The following is a 21,643-nucleotide window of genomic DNA, read 5'->3' as shown; positions in this document are numbered from 1 at the left end:
AGTTCCCTCCCGGGTCAAATGAGGAGGACAGCGCCTCCCTCCCAGGGCCGCTGGGAGAATGAATTAGACTTTAACTTAAGCAAACATTCATAAATACGCCAGCTCAGGGACTGGCCTTAGAGTGAACTTTCAGGAGCGTCTGTCGACTAACAACACTCGAGGAATTTCCCCAGAAGAATTCTTCTAGAACAGCCCTGGGAGGAGGTGCTCTGAGAGCCGGGCCCGCAGGGTGTCTGTGCCAGCAGCACTTTGGTTGGGGAGAAACCCGTCATTCAGCCGATCCGGACACTGTGTGGTGCCCACGGGTGGAGGCTCCTGTCCCGGTGGCTTCCCTGGCTGGTGCCCATTCATTTCTGCCCTCGGGGGTCCCCAGGCTGTGTGGGGAGAGGTCCTGTTTTAGGTTCCTAGCATGCAGTTGGCAAGAGGAGAGGCCTAGCAGCGAGAAGAAGAAGATGGGGGCCAGGCCTCCCTGCAGGGAGCTCAGGGCCAGCCACGTGATTTCTGCTCCTTGCGCTGGCTCCTAATATAGCACCCCTGGCCGCCCAGCCCTAGAGCTGGGCGGGGGAGGGGAGGAACCGAGGGGAGGGACCGAGGGGACCTTAGGATCCAGAGCGGGAGACGGGGCAGATACACCTGATACGGATATTTTTAAACTTGCAGCTTCCAATGAAACTGCTGGTGCAACCTCAGGAACAGAAGTCTGCGATCAAAGAGGGTGGCCAAGCCTCCTCCTCGTGCCCACAGCTTCAGGAAAGGGGGCTTGGAGGGACCTACGTCCTGACCTTTGTGTCTTGATAAGCGTTCTCGGAGATACGTTAACGCCTGTGAGATCTCCAGAGTTCGCAAATTAAATAGCAAATAACTAGGTGCTTTTAAAACAGAAAAAATCTGCAACAGGAAAGTTAAAGAAGAGAAAAACAGAAAAACAGCACCAGCCCAAATCCCACCACCTAAGGCGTGAGCACAGTTAGGGCTTCACTGCACCCAGATGTATGTGGGGTTAATTCCCTGCCCCTGTTCACTGCTTTTCATTATGAGAATCTTCCCGTGTCTTTAATTTAGATTATTCCTCGAAAACATAATCTTTTTTTTTTGTTGCGGTACGCGGGCCTCTCACTGTTGTGGCCTCTCCCGCTGCCGAGCACAGGCTCCGGACGCGCAGGCTCAGCGGCCATGGCTCACGGGCCCAGCCGCTCTGCGGCATGTGGGATCTTCCCGGACCGGGGCACGAATCCGTGTCCCCTGCATCGGCAGGGGGGCTCTCAACCACTGCGCCACCAGGGAAGACCGAAAACATAATCTTTAATGACTGCATGACACAGAGATCCCACCATTTATGTAACTATTGCCGGATCCAGGTCTCTAGATCTTAAACGGTGTCTGGATGAGACCAAAGTTCGGGCATATTCAGGCTGCCTTTGGTTAAGGTCGGGTGACTTCTCTAGAATTCCCTGCCAGTCCAGTGGTTAGGACTCCGTGCTTTTACTGCCAAGGGCCAGGGTTCAACCCCTGGCGGGGGAACTAAGATCCTGCAAGTCGCACAGCCAAAACAAAACAAAACAAAGCAAAATGATCTGGTGACTTCACACGATGAACTTCTGGCCCAGCTTTGTCCTGGCGGCTGGTGAAAAGACCGGGTTCCTTGTCCACCACCAGACACAGTCAAGATCTTGTCTGCGTACACACAGGGGGTCTGGGCTGTGGCGAACATGGCCTTCCTCCTCCACTCCCTGCCAGGAGGCTATCTTCACACTGAGTGCTTCCTGGAAAGCTGGGGCTGCTTCCTTCAATTACAAAACCTTCCAGTCACTGAGTGTATTAGCTAGTAAGGCTATGTAACAAATGACACCAACACTCAGTGCTCTTAAGCAACCATTAAATCCCGTCACAGAATCTTATCTCTGCTTGACAGAGGCAGGGTCAGGCTGGCTTAGCTCTGCTCCTGTGCCTGGGGCCTCGGCTGGAAGACTCGGTGCCCGATGGTGGGAGCTGGGATCATCTCAGGCCGCTCAGCTCACAGGCCTGGCGGGTGATGCTGGCTGCTGACAAAGACCTTGGCTTCAGTTTTCAGCCTGAATGTCTACACACGAGGCTTCTCACAGCACAGTGGCCAGGCCCAAGGGCGGGTGTCCCCAGAGCAAGAGGGAAAGGTGGGCGTGTCAGAGGTCACAGAGCATCACTCCCGCTCTGCTTGTTGACGGGGAGTGGCAGGCTCTGGAGGAACGTATGCGAGCAGGAACGCAGCTGCAGCCATTTGGGAAGTTGCACTCTGGCCGCCTAGTCTCTCCAGGCTTCTCCACCGGCCGACCCTCCCTTCCACCCTCCATCTCCACTGTGTCTTCTGGAACTATCCTCCCGTGACAGATGAACCCTTCTTCTCCCCCAAGGACTCTCCTTTCCCCTGCCCTCCTGCTGGGCTTCCCTGCCAGGGTCCCAGTGTAACACTCAGGCTGCCCAGCCCCATCCTCAGTCCCAAGACGTGTGGAACTGGAAAGGGAGAAGGGAGATCTAAGGGACCTTAGGATCCAGAGGAAGCTGGGGGGCAGATACACCTGATTCAGACACTTTTAAACTTGCAGGTCCCAACAAGACTGCCGATGCAACCTCAGGAACAGAAGTCTGCGATCAGAGGAGGTTATGAGCTCACGTCCCTGGACTTCTAATTGCAGGAGAGGAGAGTGCAGGGATGCTGACACCTCCAAACCGTCACTCCTCCACCCTCCTGGGGAAAAGCCTTCTCAGAGGGCCTGGGTAGACCACTGCGAACCCTTTCTCACCACTGTCATCTCCTGAACACCCTCCTGGCTGCCTCCTCACGTCATCAGAGGCTTCACCTCTGCCACAAAGCCCTCCTCTACACCCCAAGTCCTGCCACATCAACGTCCACGGGGCCAACACTCCGACCCCTGGCCTCTCAGCTCTCCGGCCTGCTCACCTCCAGGGACCACCTGACCTTCTCGTGTCCACTCACCTTCATCCCCAGCCTGGATCTCACCATCTCCCCTGACTGTCCCCCCTGCCAGATCATCAGGGCGCCCATCCTCCTCTGACCACAGCTTCCAATGCACCCAGTTCCTTTTCCCATCCCCCCACTATACCTGCTTTGCAACCTCGTCAAGCCCTTCAGGGTCTCGACCTCTCCATTTTCTCCCAACACGTTGACATTTCCAGGTCGCAGGGCGACCCTAACCATGACCTAACCAATCCTAACCAGACCTGACAAATCATTCTTTAAACCCACCCTTGCCCTCAGTTCCCTCGGCCTCTTCCTTCTAGTTTTTCCCCCTGGAAGAGCCCCAGCCCTCCTTCAGTGTCACCTCCCACCTTCTCCATCTCTGCACCTGAGCTGCAAGGCGATGATGCCAGAAAAAAAATCAAGGAAATCATACATCAGTGTGTGTGGCGCACAGAATAGTGGCCCCCAAAGATGTCCGAGTCCGAATCCCCGGAACCCGCGACGATGTCACCTTACGTGGCAAAAGGGACTCTGCAGATGTGACTGAATTACGGATCTTGAGACAGGTAGATTGTCCTGGATTATCTGGGTGGATCCCACATGATCACAAGGGTCCATTTAAGGGAAAGAGGGATGCAGGAGAGTCAGAGAAGGGGATATGATGATGGAAGCAGAGGCTGAGCGATGGGATCTCTGAGTTTGCAGACGGGAGAAGTCTGGGCCCCTGGACAGAGGCAGAGACCGTCCTTGGCTCACAGGTTAGAACTGGGGACGGCAGGCCTGAGGCAACAGAAGGTCCACGCTGAACCTTGCAGGGAGGGAGATGAAGCTGCGAAAAGAGGTTGAGACAACAGGGTGGCGCCTTGTTTCATGGTCTTTTAAGACATACACCCAAGGCCGTTTCTCAGCCTAACAAAGCCTGAGCTCAGAATCAGATCAACATGTTTCTGAAGAGGGTCCCCCAACCAGGCGTGCCCTGGTCCCGGCTCCAGGTGAGGCCCGCTTCTGAGAAGTGTTTTCCTTCCCTCAATTATGTCGGCTCCTTCTTGGAAAAAGAGCAGTCTTTTGGGACAAATGGTTCATCTGGACGAGTGAAGTGCAGACAACTCCCGATGAGCTGGGCGTGGCATCTCTACTCTGAAGAATTCCTGTAGAAAATATCGGAGCTTCCTCACGCGCTTGGTCACAGAGGTGGCAATGGTGCCCTCCTGGGCTGCCCCTCAGCACCCGGAAACACATTAGCCTCTGGTCCAAGCTGTACTGGGTTAGCCTGAGCTGCCATTTCTTATGCCCCTGTGGCCATGAAAATGTCCTTTGGCTCATCTAGTGGAGTCAGTTATCTGAGCTTCTGTCCCCTTCCTTCAGCCCATCTGTCCATCCATCCATCCGTCATTCAACAAACCTTTATGAAGGTCCAACCCTGGGCTCAAATCCAGGGGGTTCTCTGAGGGAACGCAGAATGAGTACATAATAGAGTCTCCAGAAACTTACAGTCCATCCGACAAAGCTGGTCCATCTGTAGTCTATAAGCACCAATCGTAGCAATAACCAAGCTGGACAAATTGCTACTATATCAGTCAGCTCAGGCTGCCGTGACAGAACGCCACAGACGGGGTGCCTTAAAGAACAAAATGTGTTTTCTCACAGCTCTGGAGGATGGAAGCCCTAGATCATGGTGCCAGCACGGTTGGGCTCTGGTGAGAGCCCTCTTCTGGGCATTTTTTGCCTTCTCGCTAAGTCCTCCTGTGGCAGAGGAGAAGCAAAAGCAAGTCCTCTGGCGTCTGTCCTTATAATCCGTCACGAGCGCCCCGCCCTCGTGACCTCATCAGAACCTAAGTACCTCCCAAAGGTCCCACCTCCCAGTACCATCAGGCTGGGGTTTGGGCTTCAACGTATGCATTTAAGGGGGACCTAATTCAGTGCACAGCATCTACCGCGGGCTGAGCTGGTGAAGTGCATTATCTCAGATCTAGAGGAAAAGGCGTTTAGAGGTTAACTGGCTGAAAGCCACGCAGCTGGAGGCTGGCAGAGCAGGGCTCCGACCGTGCAGCTGGCTGGCTCCCGCACCGACAGGCCAGTCCCCGGGAAATACCCTACCCGGGCCTTAGTGGAGGACGCCGGCGTGGCCCAGCTTGGGCCTCCACGGAGCTGCCCCCCAACCCGGGCCCGGCGAGGCCCGGGGAGCAGGGCAGACAGCCTGGCAGTGCCTGCAACCCCTGGGGCTGCCGACCTTGAGCTAGACCGACACAAAGCCTACTCCAAAAGGAAGAGGGCATCCATCTTTCATGCTTGTGCTGCTGGGCTGAGGGTCAGGACCCCTGCATGTGGCACAAACCTGCCCCACACCGAGGCCCGGAGCGGCCTGGCTTCTTGGAGGGGCCTGCGGTGCTGCTGTGGCCAAGGCTGAGTGCGCCCGCGGGCCAGGCCCCCTGAGGGCGCTCTCGGAGACCTCGGGGGGCTCCCGGCGCTGGTAAGCTTAGGGTGCCATCCCCACCACACCAGGAAATGTGCTTCTTCCTAGATGGTCAGTCCTGAAACACCGGCATCTACACCTGCTGCTTGGCTGGGGTGCCTGACACACCGTGGGTCTGCATCAGGCTACCCAGCGCCCCCTGAGACCCCGGCCGGCTAGGCCCTGAAGCCGGGCCCGCAGGGGCAATGTGAGGGGCCTGAGGCTGCGTGTCACATCCCAGCTTCCAGGAGTGCTCTCGGGGGGGCCAGCTGCCTGAAGACACACAGGCACTCTCTGAGCTGAAGCAAGCCGTGACAGAGGTCGGCAAGTCACCGGGTTGTGATGGGTTGCGGGGGATGCAGACAGGGAGAGGAGGGGGGCAGAGATGAGGAAGGTTCAGAGAGACGCTGTCGGGAGATTATAACTTGGATGAGGGGCTGGTGTATGATGTGGAGTTTCAGGCCAGTCTGTGGCTGGAGCCCCGAGGTCTCTGCCCTGTGCTTGTTCACGGGGGTCCTGGTTTGTGACGTCCTGTCTCTAGGCCACAGGTTCCTTAATCAGTCACACGGGGTTCAGGACACGCTGCCCCAAGATATGGTACCTTGGCACACTGCACATTTAAACTGAAGGAAGCTGAGAAACGGCAGGTACAGGAAGGCCTCTGTGACCCTCCTCTGAGGCAGGTCATGAGACACTCACATGAGAGGTGCTCGCCTTACACCCAGAAGGAAGGAGCAAACGTCCCACAAATGTAGAGGGGCATCTGAACAAACTGACCTTGCTTTCCCCCCCACGAGTTTTGTGCCCTTCGCTCAATCCTTTTGTCCTGTTGCATGTCCCACTCTTTTTTTAAAAAGCATTTATTTATTTACTTACTTATTTATTTATGGCTGTGTTGGGTCTTAGTTGCGGTGCGTGGGCTCCAGGGCGTGTGGGCTCTAGTTATGGCGCTGGCTTAGCTGCCCCATGGCATGTGGGATCTTAATTCTCCGACCAGGGATCAAACCCCCATTGGAAGGCAGATTCTTTACCGCTGGACCACCAGGGAAGTCCCTGTACCCACTCTTCATCACACACAGCACGCGTTAAAACGCTCAGGTTTAAATTGTGAACAGGGTTTCTCTCTGGATGAGGAAAGGGGTATTACAGACAAGGAATACAAAAACAACAAGTATCACTTTTCTTCTCTATATACATGTATGTGGTTGCATTTTAATAATGAACATGTTTTCATTCAGGGAAAAAAATTAAATTATTACAATAAATACCCTACTCAAAAAATAAAAAGGTCCAAGTTTAACAGTTTCTTTAGGTCTTCACGTTTTACGAAGACTCCTGTGCCACATAAAACTTACATCAGGGCTTCCCGGGTGGTGCGGGGGTTAAGAGTCCGCCCGCCAGTGCAGGGGACGCGGGTTCGAGCCCTGGTCCGGGAAGATCCCACATGCCGCGGAGCGGCTGGGCCCATGCGCCACAACTACTGAGCCCACGAGCCAAAACAACTGAAGCCCATGCGCCTAGAGCCCGTGCTCCGCAACAAGAGAAGCCACTGCAATGAGAAGCCCGCGCGCCGCAATGAAGAGTAGCCCCCGCTCGCCGCAACTAGAGAAAGCCCGTGCACAGCAACGAAGACCCAACACAGCCAAAAATAAATTAATTAATTTTTAAAAACCCATTAATTTGCATGCTTTTCTCTTGTCAATTTGTCTTTCGTTAGGGTAGAGGACAAAGATGTTTTTCCTCCCCTGCAGTCAGAACAGATCTCAAAAGTTCCTCCCAGCTCCAACCACTGGTTAAGAGTTTGGGCTCTGGGTTCTGAAACCTGGCTTCACCATTTACCTGCTGTGTGACCTTGGACAAGTTACTTCACGTCTCTGAGCGTCTGGGTCCTTATCTGTAAAATGGGAGTGATAGTTGTGTTTACCTCATGGACTGGTGTGAAGATTAACTGCAGTGGTATATGGAAAGGCTTAGCGGAGCGCCTGGTAGGTAGTAAGCACTCACTGAGGCTGAGCTCTCACTATGATCAGCATTGTTATTAACAGTCTGCGACCTCGCGGCTGGACCCCTGAATGCTTCTCCTCACACAGGCAGTCTTTCTGTAAGCTGTGTCAACTAGAGGCCAGGATTTTAGAGGTCAAACCCCTGCCCAGCTCAGGGGTTTCTTCCTGGCCATGCATCAGCTTCTTGGACACACCCCAAAAGAGGCCCCTGGTGACTTGAGAACGGAGATGCAGAAGCCCGGGAGGCATGTAGGGGCTCCAGCCTGGAGTGCCGGCCCTGAGGGGAAGCGGGCATGGGTAGGCGGTCCCCAAACCCCATGTGTCCTCTGGGCCACACGCCCCTTAGCCTCTTAAGAGTCACCTGTCAATCGACCTACTTCTGCTCTTCCTACTTAAGTATACTTATTTTCTAAAGGACATTGTAACTGGAAAATCTTTATTACCTGCCATTAATAGAAGGTAAAAACTAAAAGGGTACAGTGGCAACAGCACCACAGTCAAATCCAGCTGGGTTTTTTGTCCTCTCGAGGCTAGTCTTGGATTTGCAAGCATCAGAAAGGGGTTAAAGACTTACTAACCCCAGACAGCTTTTCTTCTAGACCTCACTGCGGGGATGGAAAGAGAATTGATAAGGAAATAGTGTGGGATGATGCGAGGCTCAGGAACCACCGGAGATCCTCCTGCCATTTGGGGTATGGTGGGGTTCAGGGCTGGAGCGCTCGCCAGGGCAGTGGGCTCCAGAGGCCCCAAGCAGGGCATCCCCGACGTGTCCCTCGGCAGGCTCCCCCCAGAACCCCGGGATGAGGACCCATTCACCCCCCCCGCCCCCCGGTGACCGGCCCGCCCGGTGCAAGGACAGAGGCTACACAGTCTGCGTCCCCCGGGGTCCTTCCAGCCCCAGAAGGAAGATGCTCGCACAGCCGGCCCCGGCTGCCTGCCCCTCGCCCCTCCCAGCTCAGGTCCCCCGAGGAGAGCGTCTGCAGTCACATCAGCGCCGGCTGTCCTCGCCCCCCCAAACCCCCCCCCCCCCCCCACAGCGTGCTTCTGGCGCCAGGAGCGAAGACGGCCCTGAAACCCGAGGAGCAGCCGTCCTCGGCGAGGCGCCGGGATGGGCATTAATAGAAGCTTCCGCAGGCTGCTGACACGTCTGGGCAGCTGCTCAGCCCGGCCAGCGCCCCTCCGCCCACGGCCGGCCCCCTCCGGCCCCGCCGGGCACACTGAACAGCTGCCGCCGCCCCGGCGCGACCGCCACCTGCCCGGGAGGACGCGGCCGCCGGGCCTGCCCCAGCGCCCGCCGCTCCGTGGCCGCCATGTCCCAGACCAAGGCCCTGAAGGTCCGCCTGACCCTCCTCTGCGTCCTGGCGGGGATCGTGCTGGCGCTGGTGGCCGTGGTGACCGACCACTGGGCCGTGCTGAGCCCCCGCGCGGAGCACCGCAACGCCAGCTGCCAGGCGGCACACTTCGGCCTCTGGCGGATTTGCACCAAGCGGATCGTCCCGGGCGACGGCAGGGACAGGAGCTGCGGACCCATCACCCTGCCTGGGGGTAACGTACCCTCCCCAGCCCCCCTCCCGCCCGTCCCGGTCCCTCCGGGGAAGGCCGCCCGCCCGTGGGCCCGGGGGCGCGAGCGGGGCGGTGTGCGGTTCAGCTGGTGGCCCGCGCCGGCCTGGCATTGAGGGCGTCCGGCTGCAGGCAGTTGCGTCCGGCTGGGGCTCGGGGCTCGGCGCCCAGGGCGGAGGTCTGGATGGGCGGACAGAGGCTCAGGAAAGAAGCCAGACTAAGGCTCCGGTTGCGCCCGGTCCCACCCTCTCCCTGCAAACACAGGCCTCTGTCCTCAGGTGAAAGGGACCCCCGGCGCGGGGGAGGGGGGGCTTCATTCTCCAGCCTCCAGGCTGCAGTGTAGACAGGATCGCCACAGAGTTTACAGGGCCCTGTGCAAAATGAAAATGCATGACTCCTTGTCCTGATTATTAAGAATTTCAAGACGGCAAGAGCAGAGCATGAACCCAAGTGGGAGTCCCTCCTGGGCACGGGCCGTGATCAACGGCACAGCTCGCATGTTTGTGAGGCAGGACCCGGCTGTGGACCAGCCACCTGCCTTTTTGCCAGAACTGTGGGTCCTTCTGCGCACCCTCCCTGGCCTAGGACCCCTTCGGAATTAGAAAGTGTTTCCTTCCACTGTGATTTAAATGCCGTCCTCGATTTCCTACCATGTGAGTGAAGCGCACGTTGAAGGAGAGTTCTTTCGCCAGAACACCTGGTGTGAGAGTGACTAGTCTGTTCTGCAGACATGGAGCCCTCCCCGTTCATAGCAAATAGAGTGGGTGCTGAGGAAAGAGGCTTGTGCAGGGAATCAGAGGCCACGACCCCCAAAGGACCATGTGGCTTGACAAAGCCCATCACAGCCTCTGCTTCTTCCTATAAAATACGGATCTTGGGCTCAGCAACATAAAGTCCCTTCCAGTGCTTACAGCTGTCACTCCAAGGTGACAGTGGACCAGGGTGAGTGCAGCATCCCACCTGGTTTTCAGAATTATTCTCCCTGTTATCAGACGGGCTGTTCCTGGAGCCCTTACCTTCAAGAAAGTCACTGCTAAGTCCCCGAAGATCTTGCGGTCCACGTGGGGAGGAATGTGCCCAAACCCCTTTCCGCCACTTGGCTCCTTTGTCTTCATTCGCCTCCTGCTGGCTCCAGGAAACCCCTGCCCTGCTTGCTTCTACCCGGAAGACTCATAAACACCCAGCTCTCTTGGAAACACCAAGTCCCAGGCCTGAGGGCTTTAACAGGCATGGACATGTGCTTGAAGGGTATCACATAGCCCAGATGCCCACGCCCCTCAGCCACTGCGGAGCACACCCATAAACAGGTGCCTCATCCAGCCAACCCCGCTGTGCAGGGCAGGGCAGGGCAGAGTCTCCAGGGACCATGCATGGGAACGCACTGTTAAGGCCCTGTCCACCTGTCCTTGGCGCCAGCCTTTCAAAGCCTGGTGAGTTTACAGAGCAGAAGAAGACAGAGGTGAGGTGAGTCTATACAAGGAGAGACAGGCAGGAGGGAGGCGAGTGGACCAGCCACGGGGGACGAGCCAGCATGGTTTGGCTTTGAGCCTGAGCAGAGTCTGTCTCCAGGCTGTCTTATCCTGGTCCGGAGAGAATCATACCTTCCATACTTGTGAGCACTGCCTTACCCCCAACAAGCTTCCGAAGTGTATTCCTGCCTTCTTTCCTCCTTTCTCTGCAAGTGGACATCTTTTTCCTTCCCCACCCATCCTTCCTGTGTTCTGTTGGATCACTCTTTTCCAGAGGGAGGAACAGAGTTCATTTGTGTTCTCTCATTTATTAACAACAACATCAACAACTGCAAATACAAACATAGCACTATCTACCAAACATTGTTTGGTTTTTTTTCGAAATACTTATTTAATTAATTAATTTATTTATTTTCGTCAGCGTTGGGTCTTAGTTGCAGCACATGGGATCTTCGTTGTGGCAAGCAGGCTCTCTAGTGGCGTGCAGGCTCCAGAGCGCGTGGGCTCTATAGTTTGCGGCACATGGGCTCTCCACTTGAGGCGTGAGGGCTCAGTAGTTGCAGCACATGGGCTTAGTTGCCCCGCGGCATGTGGGATCTTAGTTCCTTGACCAGGGATCCAACCTGTGTCGCCTGCATTGGAAGGCAGATTCTCAACCACTGGACCACCAGGGAAGTCCCCCAAACATTGTTTTTTTAAGTGCCTTACATATATTAACTTTGGATGACATCAGAATAAATGACAGGGTAAGTACCTCCAAAACTCCTCTTCTCCATAAAAACAATGAGAACATTTGCCAAAATGGTCAGAATAAACTTTTTCAGAACTCTAGAAATTAACCAGTCTTGCAGCAATCCAGCAAGTGCTTATTCAAGAAAAATTGGTGAATCTCAGTGGAAACAATGAGCTTTGTGGTGTCTTCATGTGCACTATTCCTGTTCTCCCCTCCCCGACTCTTTCATAGCCTTGAAAACCAACAGCTGTGTGAGAAAAGAAAGAAAGAAAGAGAGAAAGAGAGAGAGAGAGAGAGAGAGGAAGGAAGGAGGAAAGGAAGGAAGGAAGGAAGGGAAGGGAGGGAGGGAGGGAGGGAAAGAAAAAAAAGACTAAGGCAGAAATGTAGGCTATTTAGCTGAGTGCTTGGTCCTCTGCTTAGCACAAAGCCCCTCAGTAAAGACTGGGAGATGTGTTGGTTCCAAGCATTTTAGGAAATCTCTGTGAGCTGACCACAAAACTAATTGAGCAGAGATTTCAGTGGCTGTACGTGAATACAGACTTCACAAAATTAATTCAGAAATATCATTTAACAAGCAACAGTAACCAACAGCCACAGGAGCAAACCCTGGGGAAGGGTGGGCATCTAATTTCCAGCGTTGCTAGATTATATTGTTTAAAATGTTGAGTTTTAAATTTTAAATTAAAAAACTTACCAGGCATGCAAAGAACTAAAACAGCATGGCACATACATGGGGTGGGGGTCGGGATGGAGGATGCAGCCAATAGATCCTTAAGGAGGCCCCGATATTGGACTTACTAGATTCTCCTTTGTCTTCATTCGCCTCCTGCTGGCTCCAGGAAACCCCTGCCCTGCTTGCTTCTACCCGGAAGACTCATAAACACCCAGCTCTCTTGGAAACACCAAGTCCCAGGCCTGAGGGCTTTAACAGGCATGGACATGTGCTTGAAGGGTATCACATAGCCCAGATGCCCACGCCCCTCAGCCACTGCGGAGCACACCCATAAACAGGTGCCTCATCCAGCCAACCCCGCTGTGCAGGGCAGGGCAGGGCAGAGTCTCCAGGGACCATGCATGGGAACGCACTGTTAAGGCCCTGTCCACCTGTCCTTGGCGCCAGCCTTTCAAAGCCTGGTGAGTTTACAGAGCAGAAGAAGACAGAGGTGAGGTGAGTCTATACAAGGAGAGACAGGCAGGAGGGAGGCGAGTGGACCAGCCACGGGGGACGAGCCAGCATGGTTTGGCTTTGAGCCTGAGCAGAGTCTGTCTCCAGGCTGTCTTATCCTGGTCCGGAGAGAATCATACCTTCCATACTTGTGAGCACTGCCTTACCCCCAACAAGCTTCCGAAGTGTATTCCTGCCTTCTTTCCTCCTTTCTCTGCAAGTGGACATCTTTTTCCTTCCCCACCCATCCTTCCTGTGTTCTGTTGGATCACTCTTTTCCAGAGGGAGGAACAGAGTTCATTTGTGTTCTCTCATTTATTAACAACAACATCAACAACTGCAAATACAAACATAGCACTATCTACCAAACATTGTTTGGTTTTTTTTCGAAATACTTATTTAATTAATTAATTTATTTATTTTCGTCAGCGTTGGGTCTTAGTTGCAGCACATGGGATCTTCGTTGTGGCAAGCAGGCTCTCTAGTGGCGTGCAGGCTCCAGAGCGCGTGGGCTCTATAGTTTGCGGCACATGGGCTCTCCACTTGAGGCGTGAGGGCTCAGTAGTTGCAGCACATGGGCTTAGTTGCCCCGCGGCATGTGGGATCTTAGTTCCTTGACCAGGGATCCAACCTGTGTCGCCTGCATTGGAAGGCAGATTCTCAACCACTGGACCACCAGGGAAGTCCCCCAAACATTGTTTTTTTAAGTGCCTTACATATATTAACTTTGGATGACATCAGAATAAATGACAGGGTAAGTACCTCCAAAACTCCTCTTCTCCATAAAAACAATGAGAACATTTGCCAAAATGGTCAGAATAAACTTTTTCAGAACTCTAGAAATTAACCAGTCTTGCAGCAATCCAGCAAGTGCTTATTCAAGAAAAATTGGTGAATCTCAGTGGAAACAATGAGCTTTGTGGTGTCTTCATGTGCACTATTCCTGTTCTCCCCTCCCCGACTCTTTCATAGCCTTGAAAACCAACAGCTGTGTGAGAAAAGAAAGAAAGAAAGAGAGAAAGAGAGAGAGAGAGAGAGAGAGGAAGGAAGGAGGAAAGGAAGGAAGGAAGGAAGGGAAGGGAGGGAGGGAGGGAGGGAAAGAAAAAAAAGACTAAGGCAGAAATGTAGGCTATTTAGCTGAGTGCTTGGTCCTCTGCTTAGCACAAAGCCCCTCAGTAAAGACTGGGAGATGTGTTGGTTCCAAGCATTTTAGGAAATCTCTGTGAGCTGACCACAAAACTAATTGAGCAGAGATTTCAGTGGCTGTACGTGAATACAGACTTCACAAAATTAATTCAGAAATATCATTTAACAAGCAACAGTAACCAACAGCCACAGGAGCAAACCCTGGGGAAGGGTGGGCATCTAATTTCCAGCGTTGCTAGATTATATTGTTTAAAATGTTGAGTTTTAAATTTTAAATTAAAAAACTTACCAGGCATGCAAAGAACTAAAACAGCATGGCACATACATGGGGTGGGGGTCGGGATGGAGGATGCAGCCAATAGATCCTTAAGGAGGCCCCGATATTGGACTTACTAGATAAAGATTTTAAATCAGCTATTTTAGATACAAAGAACTGAAAGAAATCATGTTTAAAGAACTAAAATGAAGATGAGAATGATATCTCATGAAATAGGGAATATCAATAAAGAGATATAAACGATTTTTAAAAGACCCAAGAGAAATTCCGAAGTTTTGAAGTACAACAGCTGAAATGAAAAATTCACTAGAGGGATTATATAGCAGATAGAAGAAAAAACCCAGTGAACCAGAAGATAGGTCCATTGAGATTAGCTAGTCTAAGGAACAGACAGGGAAGGAAAATGAAGAAGAATGAACAGAGCCTCAGAGACCTGTGGGACAGTATCAAATGTATTAACATATGCATAATAGCAGTCTCAGAAAGAGGGAGAGGGAGAGAGATGGGGGCGGGGGAGGAGCAGGAAGGTTACGTGGAAAATAATGGCTGAAAGTTTTCCAAATCTGATGAAAAACATTAACCTATAAATTCATGAAGCTTAATGAACTCCAAGCAGGGTAAATTCATACCCAGGTACATCGTGATCAAACCATGGAAAGATAAAGACACAGAATTTTGTAAGCAACTCATCACGTACAAGACATTCTTAGTAAGATTAAACAGCTTATTTTTGCTAGAAACCATGGAGGCCAGAGGACAGTGGGATGACAGATGATGATAGATAGACAGATAGACAGTAATCAGAATCATCAGATCCTCACAAAATCCTTGACAAGGTCCATTCTATTATCATCAGCCAATCTTACAGATAAAGAAAACAAGGGACGAAGAAGTTGAGTAGCTTGACCGAGGTCACACAGTTACCATGGCAGAGCAGCCAGGACCCATACACCTAGAATTCACCTTAGTTGCTACATTATACCACTTATTACAACCACCCGGTGAGGAGACTTGGATTCTACAGAGGGTCCTCATTCTCTGTGTGAGAAAACTGAGGCTCAGAGGCGTCTTTCTGAGGCTAAAGTCTCAAATCCAGAGTTTCTTTGCTCTGAAGTCCCTCCCCACACCCTCCACCGCACGTACAAACACCGTTCCGAAAAGCTGCTGACCCAAGCAAACACATTAGATACCAACTTTGACATGACGTGATTTAGAGGAAGCTGCATCGAGAGCTGGTGAAATAGAGGAAGCTTTTCAAGGTCGCACTCAGCCACAGAAAGCTGGAGGCTCTGAGGACACAAATTGTCTAATTTGGGTTTTCCACTGACCGCGAGTCTTCGAAGGACTGCCATGCACAGCATCAGTATCTGAGGTCAGTTCCAGTGTCTCCAGAGTGAGAGCAGGGGCTTCCCAGTTGTCAGAAGAGCTGCTTGTCTGCAAGCCCAGTGAGTCCTCAGAAGGGTCATCCCTCGCCCTTGGGCTGGGTGGAATGTTCTTTCTTTTCCGACTCTGCCTCTTGAGCACAAGGCAGCAGCAGTGCCCAGTTTCTCTGGTGGCCCATCTTCTCTCCTAGTACGTGGGGCTGGACTGGAGCCCAAATGAAAGAACACGACACTCCTGTGACCCCAAGAATCTCAGAGGCTCCCTTTCCCATCCGCAGGAGCCCATGCTGGAGACTGGCCATAACTAGACTTCTCCCCCATACAACAGCAATGCTCTGAGGCCCTGGGGTCAGGTCTTGAGCATTTCTCCAACGCCTTTCAATCAGAGGGACGGGGGAACACAGAGCACAGAGCAACCACTAATCGGGAGCATCAAGAACTTCTTTTACAAAAAGGGTGAAGACAACCCTGGCACTGATGCAAGTAACAAGTGGGTGAAACGTTTCTTCTGACCCCCAGAGCACTCGTTCCCTTGGTTTTGTGCAAATCAACGAGGTGGGTTTTTTTGGGTTTTTTTAATGTATTAAAGTCTGCATCAACCAGCATTGGGTTGATACATTCTCAGTGATAACCCAGAGGCATCCCCTAATCATACAAGCTGTTCCAACTATCAGAGAAAGATCTATATTAACTCCAGTTCAGCTTGGAGCTAAATGTGCCTTCTGTTCTAGTTCTCTGAAATTGGCAGATATGGTTCTGCATAGTCAGGCCCTCCCTTAATCAGAATCTTTGGTGAGCAGAATAGCCCAACCCCAATAACTGATTTACGACATTTTTTAAAGGAATAATCCACTTAAAGATGTTAGGTCACTGAGCCTTATGACTGTCCATGGTAGACATTTCTGAAACACAGAAAAAAAGAAATACAAATATTAAAATCACCGTGAGCCATTTGCAGACGCAAGGAGGCCGGAGGAGCCTCGGTGCTCAATTCTGGTCCCAGGTCACCACCCCAGTGCTGGTATCTCTGCCAACTTGGTCCAAAGCACTTGCCCCTTCTGCCCAGTGAAGGGGCTGGAGCCCATGAGGCACAGCTGCAGGTGCTGAGCAGGTGGGATGTAGACCGGGCGCAGGGGGCAGAGGGACGTCAGAGAGGCAGAGGCGAGAAGGCTCACAGTCTGCATGCGGTCTCTCCCTCCCGCCCGCTACCCACGCAGGCCCATCTCAAACGTCCTTCCTTTTCAAGTTGCCCTTGATGCGGTTCACCCAGACAGCACCCAGGCTAAGGGGCGGGGGCGGGGACTGCCCATCCCAACAGGACCCTGGGCAGTTCTTGAGTGACACTGGCAGGTGCCCGAGCTGATTTATCCCGAACGGGACCGCAAAGGGGCTGTGGTCTCCAACGGGCAGCCACGGGGCCGTGCAGCAGACGCTTCTCCTGGTTCAGAGGCCGCTGGCCTTCCTCGTGTGCTAAGTCCAAGAGAGCAGACGGGGTTGGCTCACCCATCCTCAAGCCCGAGGACCAGCCACATGAAAGAGAAGCTGAGGCTTCCAGGTACCCTGCGTGGGTGCCCCCCAGCGCCCCCAGAGAGCATTGGAGAGAGGAGGGGAGGGAGGGGAAGACTGAACCTGGGCCCACGTCCCCACCCCCGAGTCTGCAGGGTGGCTCCCCCAGGAGCCTGGTGTTTGTCTGGCGGGGGGCCGACACCCCGAACACTACCTGTGCAAGAGGAGCCGCGGCAACGCAGACCTGCCAGACAGCTGGGCCTTGGCCGGGCTTCCGATGGGCCTTTATCTCCGGGCCTTGCGTGCTGAATGAACGCTTTTAACTTGGCTTCTGCGTCGTCAGGGAGGGAACTGACCATGAAACACACTTGAATTCTGTCAGTTCTTTTCAGGGTGTTTTCAATGATGACCAAGATTGGCTTTTAAAGAAGGAAACAGAAGTTACCCTCCGTCCAGAGGGAGACATGAGGAGACCTGTAACTTCTCACGAGCCATTTTGAAGCAGGGATTCAAGAGAATCTATAGCTACTAATCTAACAAATGTAAGAGGGTTCCATTATGCTTTAAAGTAACAGCAGAAGCTGTGAGAGAGAAAAGCACAGCATCACTCCTGAATCACCAGCAGCAGTCACACACCCCAGGCAACTCAGCTCGAAAGGAAAGTGATTTAAATATAGAAGCTCAAAGAAAAGGCTGTTTACCTCATGGAACATTTACTGCTGCTAAACCAGGCTCCATCTCCCGGGGTCACTCTCTTCCTGGACTTAGGGGAGCAGAAGTAACCCTGACATTGGGGGAGGGGAAATGGAGGCCACAGGCTTCAGTGGAACAAGGTTATACAGGTCAGGCAGACGGAAGCCTGGACCCCAATGAAAGCTATGACTTCGCAAACCTCAGGTTTGTTTCCAAAAGAAACTAGGCATCAAACACCCGGTGATCATTTGAATGTAGGTAAAGAAATGGATGCACAAACTAGACGCCATATAAACTAGGAGCAGAGATGTTTTTCTATTGAGGTTCAAGGATCCGCAGGAAAAAGAATTCAATGAAGGGCCTCACAGAAATAAAAAGCAACCTAATTTAGTTTTTTTTTTTAAAGAAACAAAATAGTATAAAATAACCCATTCATCTACTTCCTAAATCAAGAGTATAGAATATTAAACTGTATTCAATAAGCAATAAGACTATCCTTTGATTTTACCGTATATCTAGTTATAAGAGATTAAAGGAGAAGAATGGAAGAGAAATTATATTGAAAATCAGTGTGAATTTCTTTGTTCTGAGTTCTTCCTCTGCTCCCTATCAAATCCATATTTTTGGTCCTACTGCCAACACAGATCTTCTATGGCTTTTCTGACACTAATCGGGTGGGGAAGCAGCTCACCTGGGGAGGTCTTATCTGGGCTGTTTCTATGGCTACAGGCATTGAAGGCCCAATGAAATGAGCTTTTGATCACGTTTGGCCCTCAGGTAGAGGTTCTCTGCCCTTCACCCAAGTCCATATAGAGGGCCCACTCAGAAAAGCCCTTTGAAGGGCATTTCAAGGGGCCGAGAGCCAGACTTCTAAACCTGGCTGAACACCAGAATCTCTTGGAAAGTTCTTGAAAAACACTTTGCTTCCCAGGTCACACCCAGTGCCTCAGGGTGGGCCTAGATGCAGATAAGAAACCCAGCCCTAGACTGGATGTGAACCACTACTGACTCACCACTACTGACATTTGGGGACCTGTAATTCTGTGCTGTAGGAGGCTGTCCTGTACATGGTAGGATGCTCAGCACATCCCGGGCCTCTACCCACTGGATGCCGGTAGAAGCCCTGCCCAGTTGTGACATAAAAATGTCTCCAGACACCGCCCAGTGTCCTCTGGGGGCAGAATCAGCCCTGGCTGAGAACCACTGTTTGGCCCTTGCTTGACCATGGGTCCTGTACCCCCTAACACATGACTTGATCTCTGGGCCTCAGTTTCCCTGTCTGCCTAATGGGCTCAGTACCCCAGTGCTCTGTGCCCCCTGGACTCAGTCAGCCTCCGCTCCCTGATGATCTCCCAGCCTCTTATGCAACCCTCTTTCCTACCAGCGTTTTGGTCTAAGGGTTAGTGAAAGATGTTTGTTTCAGCCCCGAGTCAGGGTTTGGGGAGCAGAAGCCCCCTGGGGGACTGCACCCACCCTCTCTCAGCTGAGCTCCTGCCCCGGCTGCAGCCCTTTCTCTCAACTCATAGGCCGTCTCCCTCCTTTGCAGAGAAAAACTGTTCCTACTTCAGGCATTTTAACCCAGGCGAGAGCTCGGAGATCTTCGAAGTTACCACTCAGAAAGGTGAGCCCGTGTGGAGAGCAAGGAGGGGAGGAAACGTGGCTCCCGTCGCGCTGCTGAACCGGAAAATCACGGGTGCAAATGCCCCGACTTCCGGATCTTGATGACAAGCAGCCCCTCCCGATGCATCTGAGCAGCAGCCTGGTCACCCGCTGCGCCCCCGAGACAGCATCACGCATCTCCAGGCACGCTGAGCGTCCCTGCATCAGGGCTCGGGCGAGTTTGTGAAAGAGACTTGCCTGGTAGCTCCCAAAGGGCAGAAGGAGTCCATTTCCCCACAGAGCCCAAGGGACGCCACTGTCCCAGGAGCTCTGACAATGGAACAAGGACGCAAGACCCTGTGATGGTCTGCAGGGCTGGTAGCTCAGAGTGTGCGGGGAGTCTGTCTGAGTCCCTCCCTCACCTATAAGTCACTCCCCGAGAAGCAGAAGGTGGGGACTGGGGCAGATGCGTGAGGGCCCCTGAGGCACACGTGCCCTGGTGGGCCTTGTGGGAACCACCGAGCTCGGAGGCACCCCCTGGACTGAGTAGAGACCCGCATGTGCTTGTGTACAGAAGACTGCACACGGCATGGGTATGCACACACACGTGCAAACACACACGCATGCACACAACGCACAGGTGCACACACTCTGACACACACACACGCAGATCCTCTTGGGCACCGAGCTCTGTAACAAGCCACACTCCGTCATCCGTCCAGAGGCTGCTTGTCAGTCCCAGGACAGACCACGCCAGCCTGAGTGCCACCTTCTGCCCTGACACTCGGAGGAAGGTTTCTGCTCCAGAAAGGTCTCCAGCCGCAAATCTCACGCTTCCTTCCGAGGCCTCTGCCCCTGGAGGGAGGAACTTCAGTTTGGTGCCTGACCTGCCAGAAGGAATCAGGTCGTGTGCACATCCTGGTCCCACCCCTTAGCCACTGTGCGACTCTGAAGGAGTGATTTAATCTCTCGGACCTCAGTTTTCTCACCTGGGAAAAGGGAATAGTAGAATGTGGTACTCACTTACCTGGCTGCAGACACAGCCAGTGGTGACGAAATGTGCAGGGGATGAGGCCCCTCTGAGGTCCCGGCATCCCTGCCCCCTTGTGTGCCACAGAGTATAGCATCTCGGCCGCGGCCATCGCAGTCTTCAGCCTGGGCTTCACCATCGCGGGAACCATCTGCGTGCTCCTGTCCTTCGGGAAGAAGCGTGACTACCTGCTGAGGCCAGCGTCCATGTTCTACACCTTTGCGGGTAGGATGGGGGCTCCTGTCCGGGTGCCGGGTCTGGGGGGATGCTTCGACCCCGTTCTCATGCCTACCTGGGGCCCGGGTGTGGACAGATTCCCAAGCTCCACCCAGGGGCAAGCTTGCCCAGGGCTTCCGCCAGGGCTGGTGGGCCGGGAGGGGGCAGATCTCGGCAATCTGTCCATTTCTTACCAAGACAATCCTCAAGGCGGGGAGGATGCTAATTACTAACAAAAATTTTAATTGACTTTAAAATAGTGCTAAGGGAAGAAGGAACGAAAGGGCGCACTTCTGCAGCTTCCCGATCGGGACCTCGGTCTCGGGGCCGTTTCATGCCCCCGCCCCTCCCCCGGCGGGGTCTCCACCTTGAAGCCCACGCGGAAGCCCCAGCTGACGCGGGGCGGGGGGCGCCCGGGGCCCTGAGTCCAGCTCTGCCCCCAGGTCTCTGCATCTTCGTCTCGGTGGAGGTCACACGGCAGTCGGTGAAGCGCATGATAGACAGCGAGGACACCGTCTGGATCAAGTACTATTACTCCTGGTCCTTCGCCTGCGCCTGCGCGGCCTTCGGCCTCCTCTTCCTCGGCGGCCTGGCTCTCCTGCTCTTCTCCCTGCCGCGGATGCCCCAGAACCCCTGGGAGTCCTGCATGGACGCCGACCCCGAGCACTAGCCCTCCTGGGCCCCTGTCCCCAAGGAAGCCGAGCCCAGCCCAGAACGTTTGAGAAGGAGGCAGGAGCGTTACTTCTCCCCGTTCCCACCTGCCCCTTCCCCCGCAGCACAGCTGCTCGCCCTGTCTGAGCACTTCTCTGGGTGGTGAAGCCCACAATTGGCGGTGGCCCAGACCTGCCCCGTGCAGGTGGAAGGCAGGTGTACAGGTGCCTGGAGAGGCCCGACCTCCTGCTGGAGGGCCCGGCTGTCCTCGATAAGCCCACTGACTTATCGGTAGATGGTCCTCTTTGGGCCATCTACCTGTTCTGGGCGTCCAGCTGTGCGAATGGCCAGACCCTCTCTCCTTCCTGGTGACCCGAACAGCCCCTCCTTGGCTTCTGGGAGACCCAACAAGCAGTTTTTAACTGGTTAGACTCTGTGGTTTGAAATAAAACCTCTTCAAAAACTTGCTTTTTCCTTGGCCTTGCGAAGAAATTGTTGGGTTCCTGACCACAGCCCAGGGGCCCCTTGACCCAGCAGGGGAAGTGAAGGCATAGCCCCCGGGGATGTTGAGGACTTTTGTGGGGATGAGAGGGACAGAGGGTCTGCTTAGCAGTGAGACTTAGAGGTTCTGAATTCCAGTTGGTAACTCTGGGCCCTGGGGTTGTCTTTGGGAGAAACCAGAGGTGCTCTGACTAGCCAAGGGTGTTAAAAATACAGAGGGTTATTTCCAGAGCTCCCGGCACGCTAGGCATCCCAGTGCTAACACGGCACTCCAGCCGCGCAGCTGCAAGGGTCTGATTTCAGA

General features: G+C 53.5%; 1 protein-coding gene across 1 annotated transcript; it reads left to right on the top strand.

Annotated features, from left to right (window-relative positions):
• The first annotated feature begins 8,721 nt into the window (after positions 1-8,721).
• On the top strand, positions 8,722-20,857 carry CACNG1 (calcium voltage-gated channel auxiliary subunit gamma 1). The gene is made up of 4 exons (XM_024761227.1): positions 8,722-8,956; positions 18,889-18,963; positions 20,059-20,196; positions 20,631-20,857. Exons 1-4 carry the CDS (start codon positions 8,722-8,724, stop codon positions 20,855-20,857), a joined length of 675 nt encoding a protein of 224 aa, XP_024616995.1.
• Positions 20,858-21,643: the final 786 nt, after the last annotated feature.

This window comes from Neophocaena asiaeorientalis, unplaced genomic scaffold (assembly GCF_003031525.2).
Source record: "Neophocaena asiaeorientalis asiaeorientalis breed wild unplaced genomic scaffold, Neophocaena_asiaeorientalis_V1.1 scaffold30, whole genome shotgun sequence".
Taxonomy (NCBI): domain Eukaryota; kingdom Metazoa; phylum Chordata; class Mammalia; order Artiodactyla; family Phocoenidae; genus Neophocaena; species Neophocaena asiaeorientalis.
The sequence above is the reverse complement of the archived record's forward strand: the minus strand, read 5'-3'. Positions and strand labels throughout refer to the sequence as shown.

Coding starts and splice junctions, on each gene's coding strand:
- CACNG1 (XM_024761227.1), top strand. CDS start 8,722: ATGTCCCAGACCAAGGCCCTGAAGGTCCGCCTGACCCTCCTCTGCGTC. Junction 18,964..20,058: donor CGAAGTTACCACTCAGAAAG/GTGAGCCCGTGT, acceptor TGTGTGCCACAG/AGTATAGCATCTCGGCCGCG. Junction 20,197..20,630: donor CATGTTCTACACCTTTGCGG/GTAGGATGGGGG, acceptor CTCTGCCCCCAG/GTCTCTGCATCTTCGTCTCG.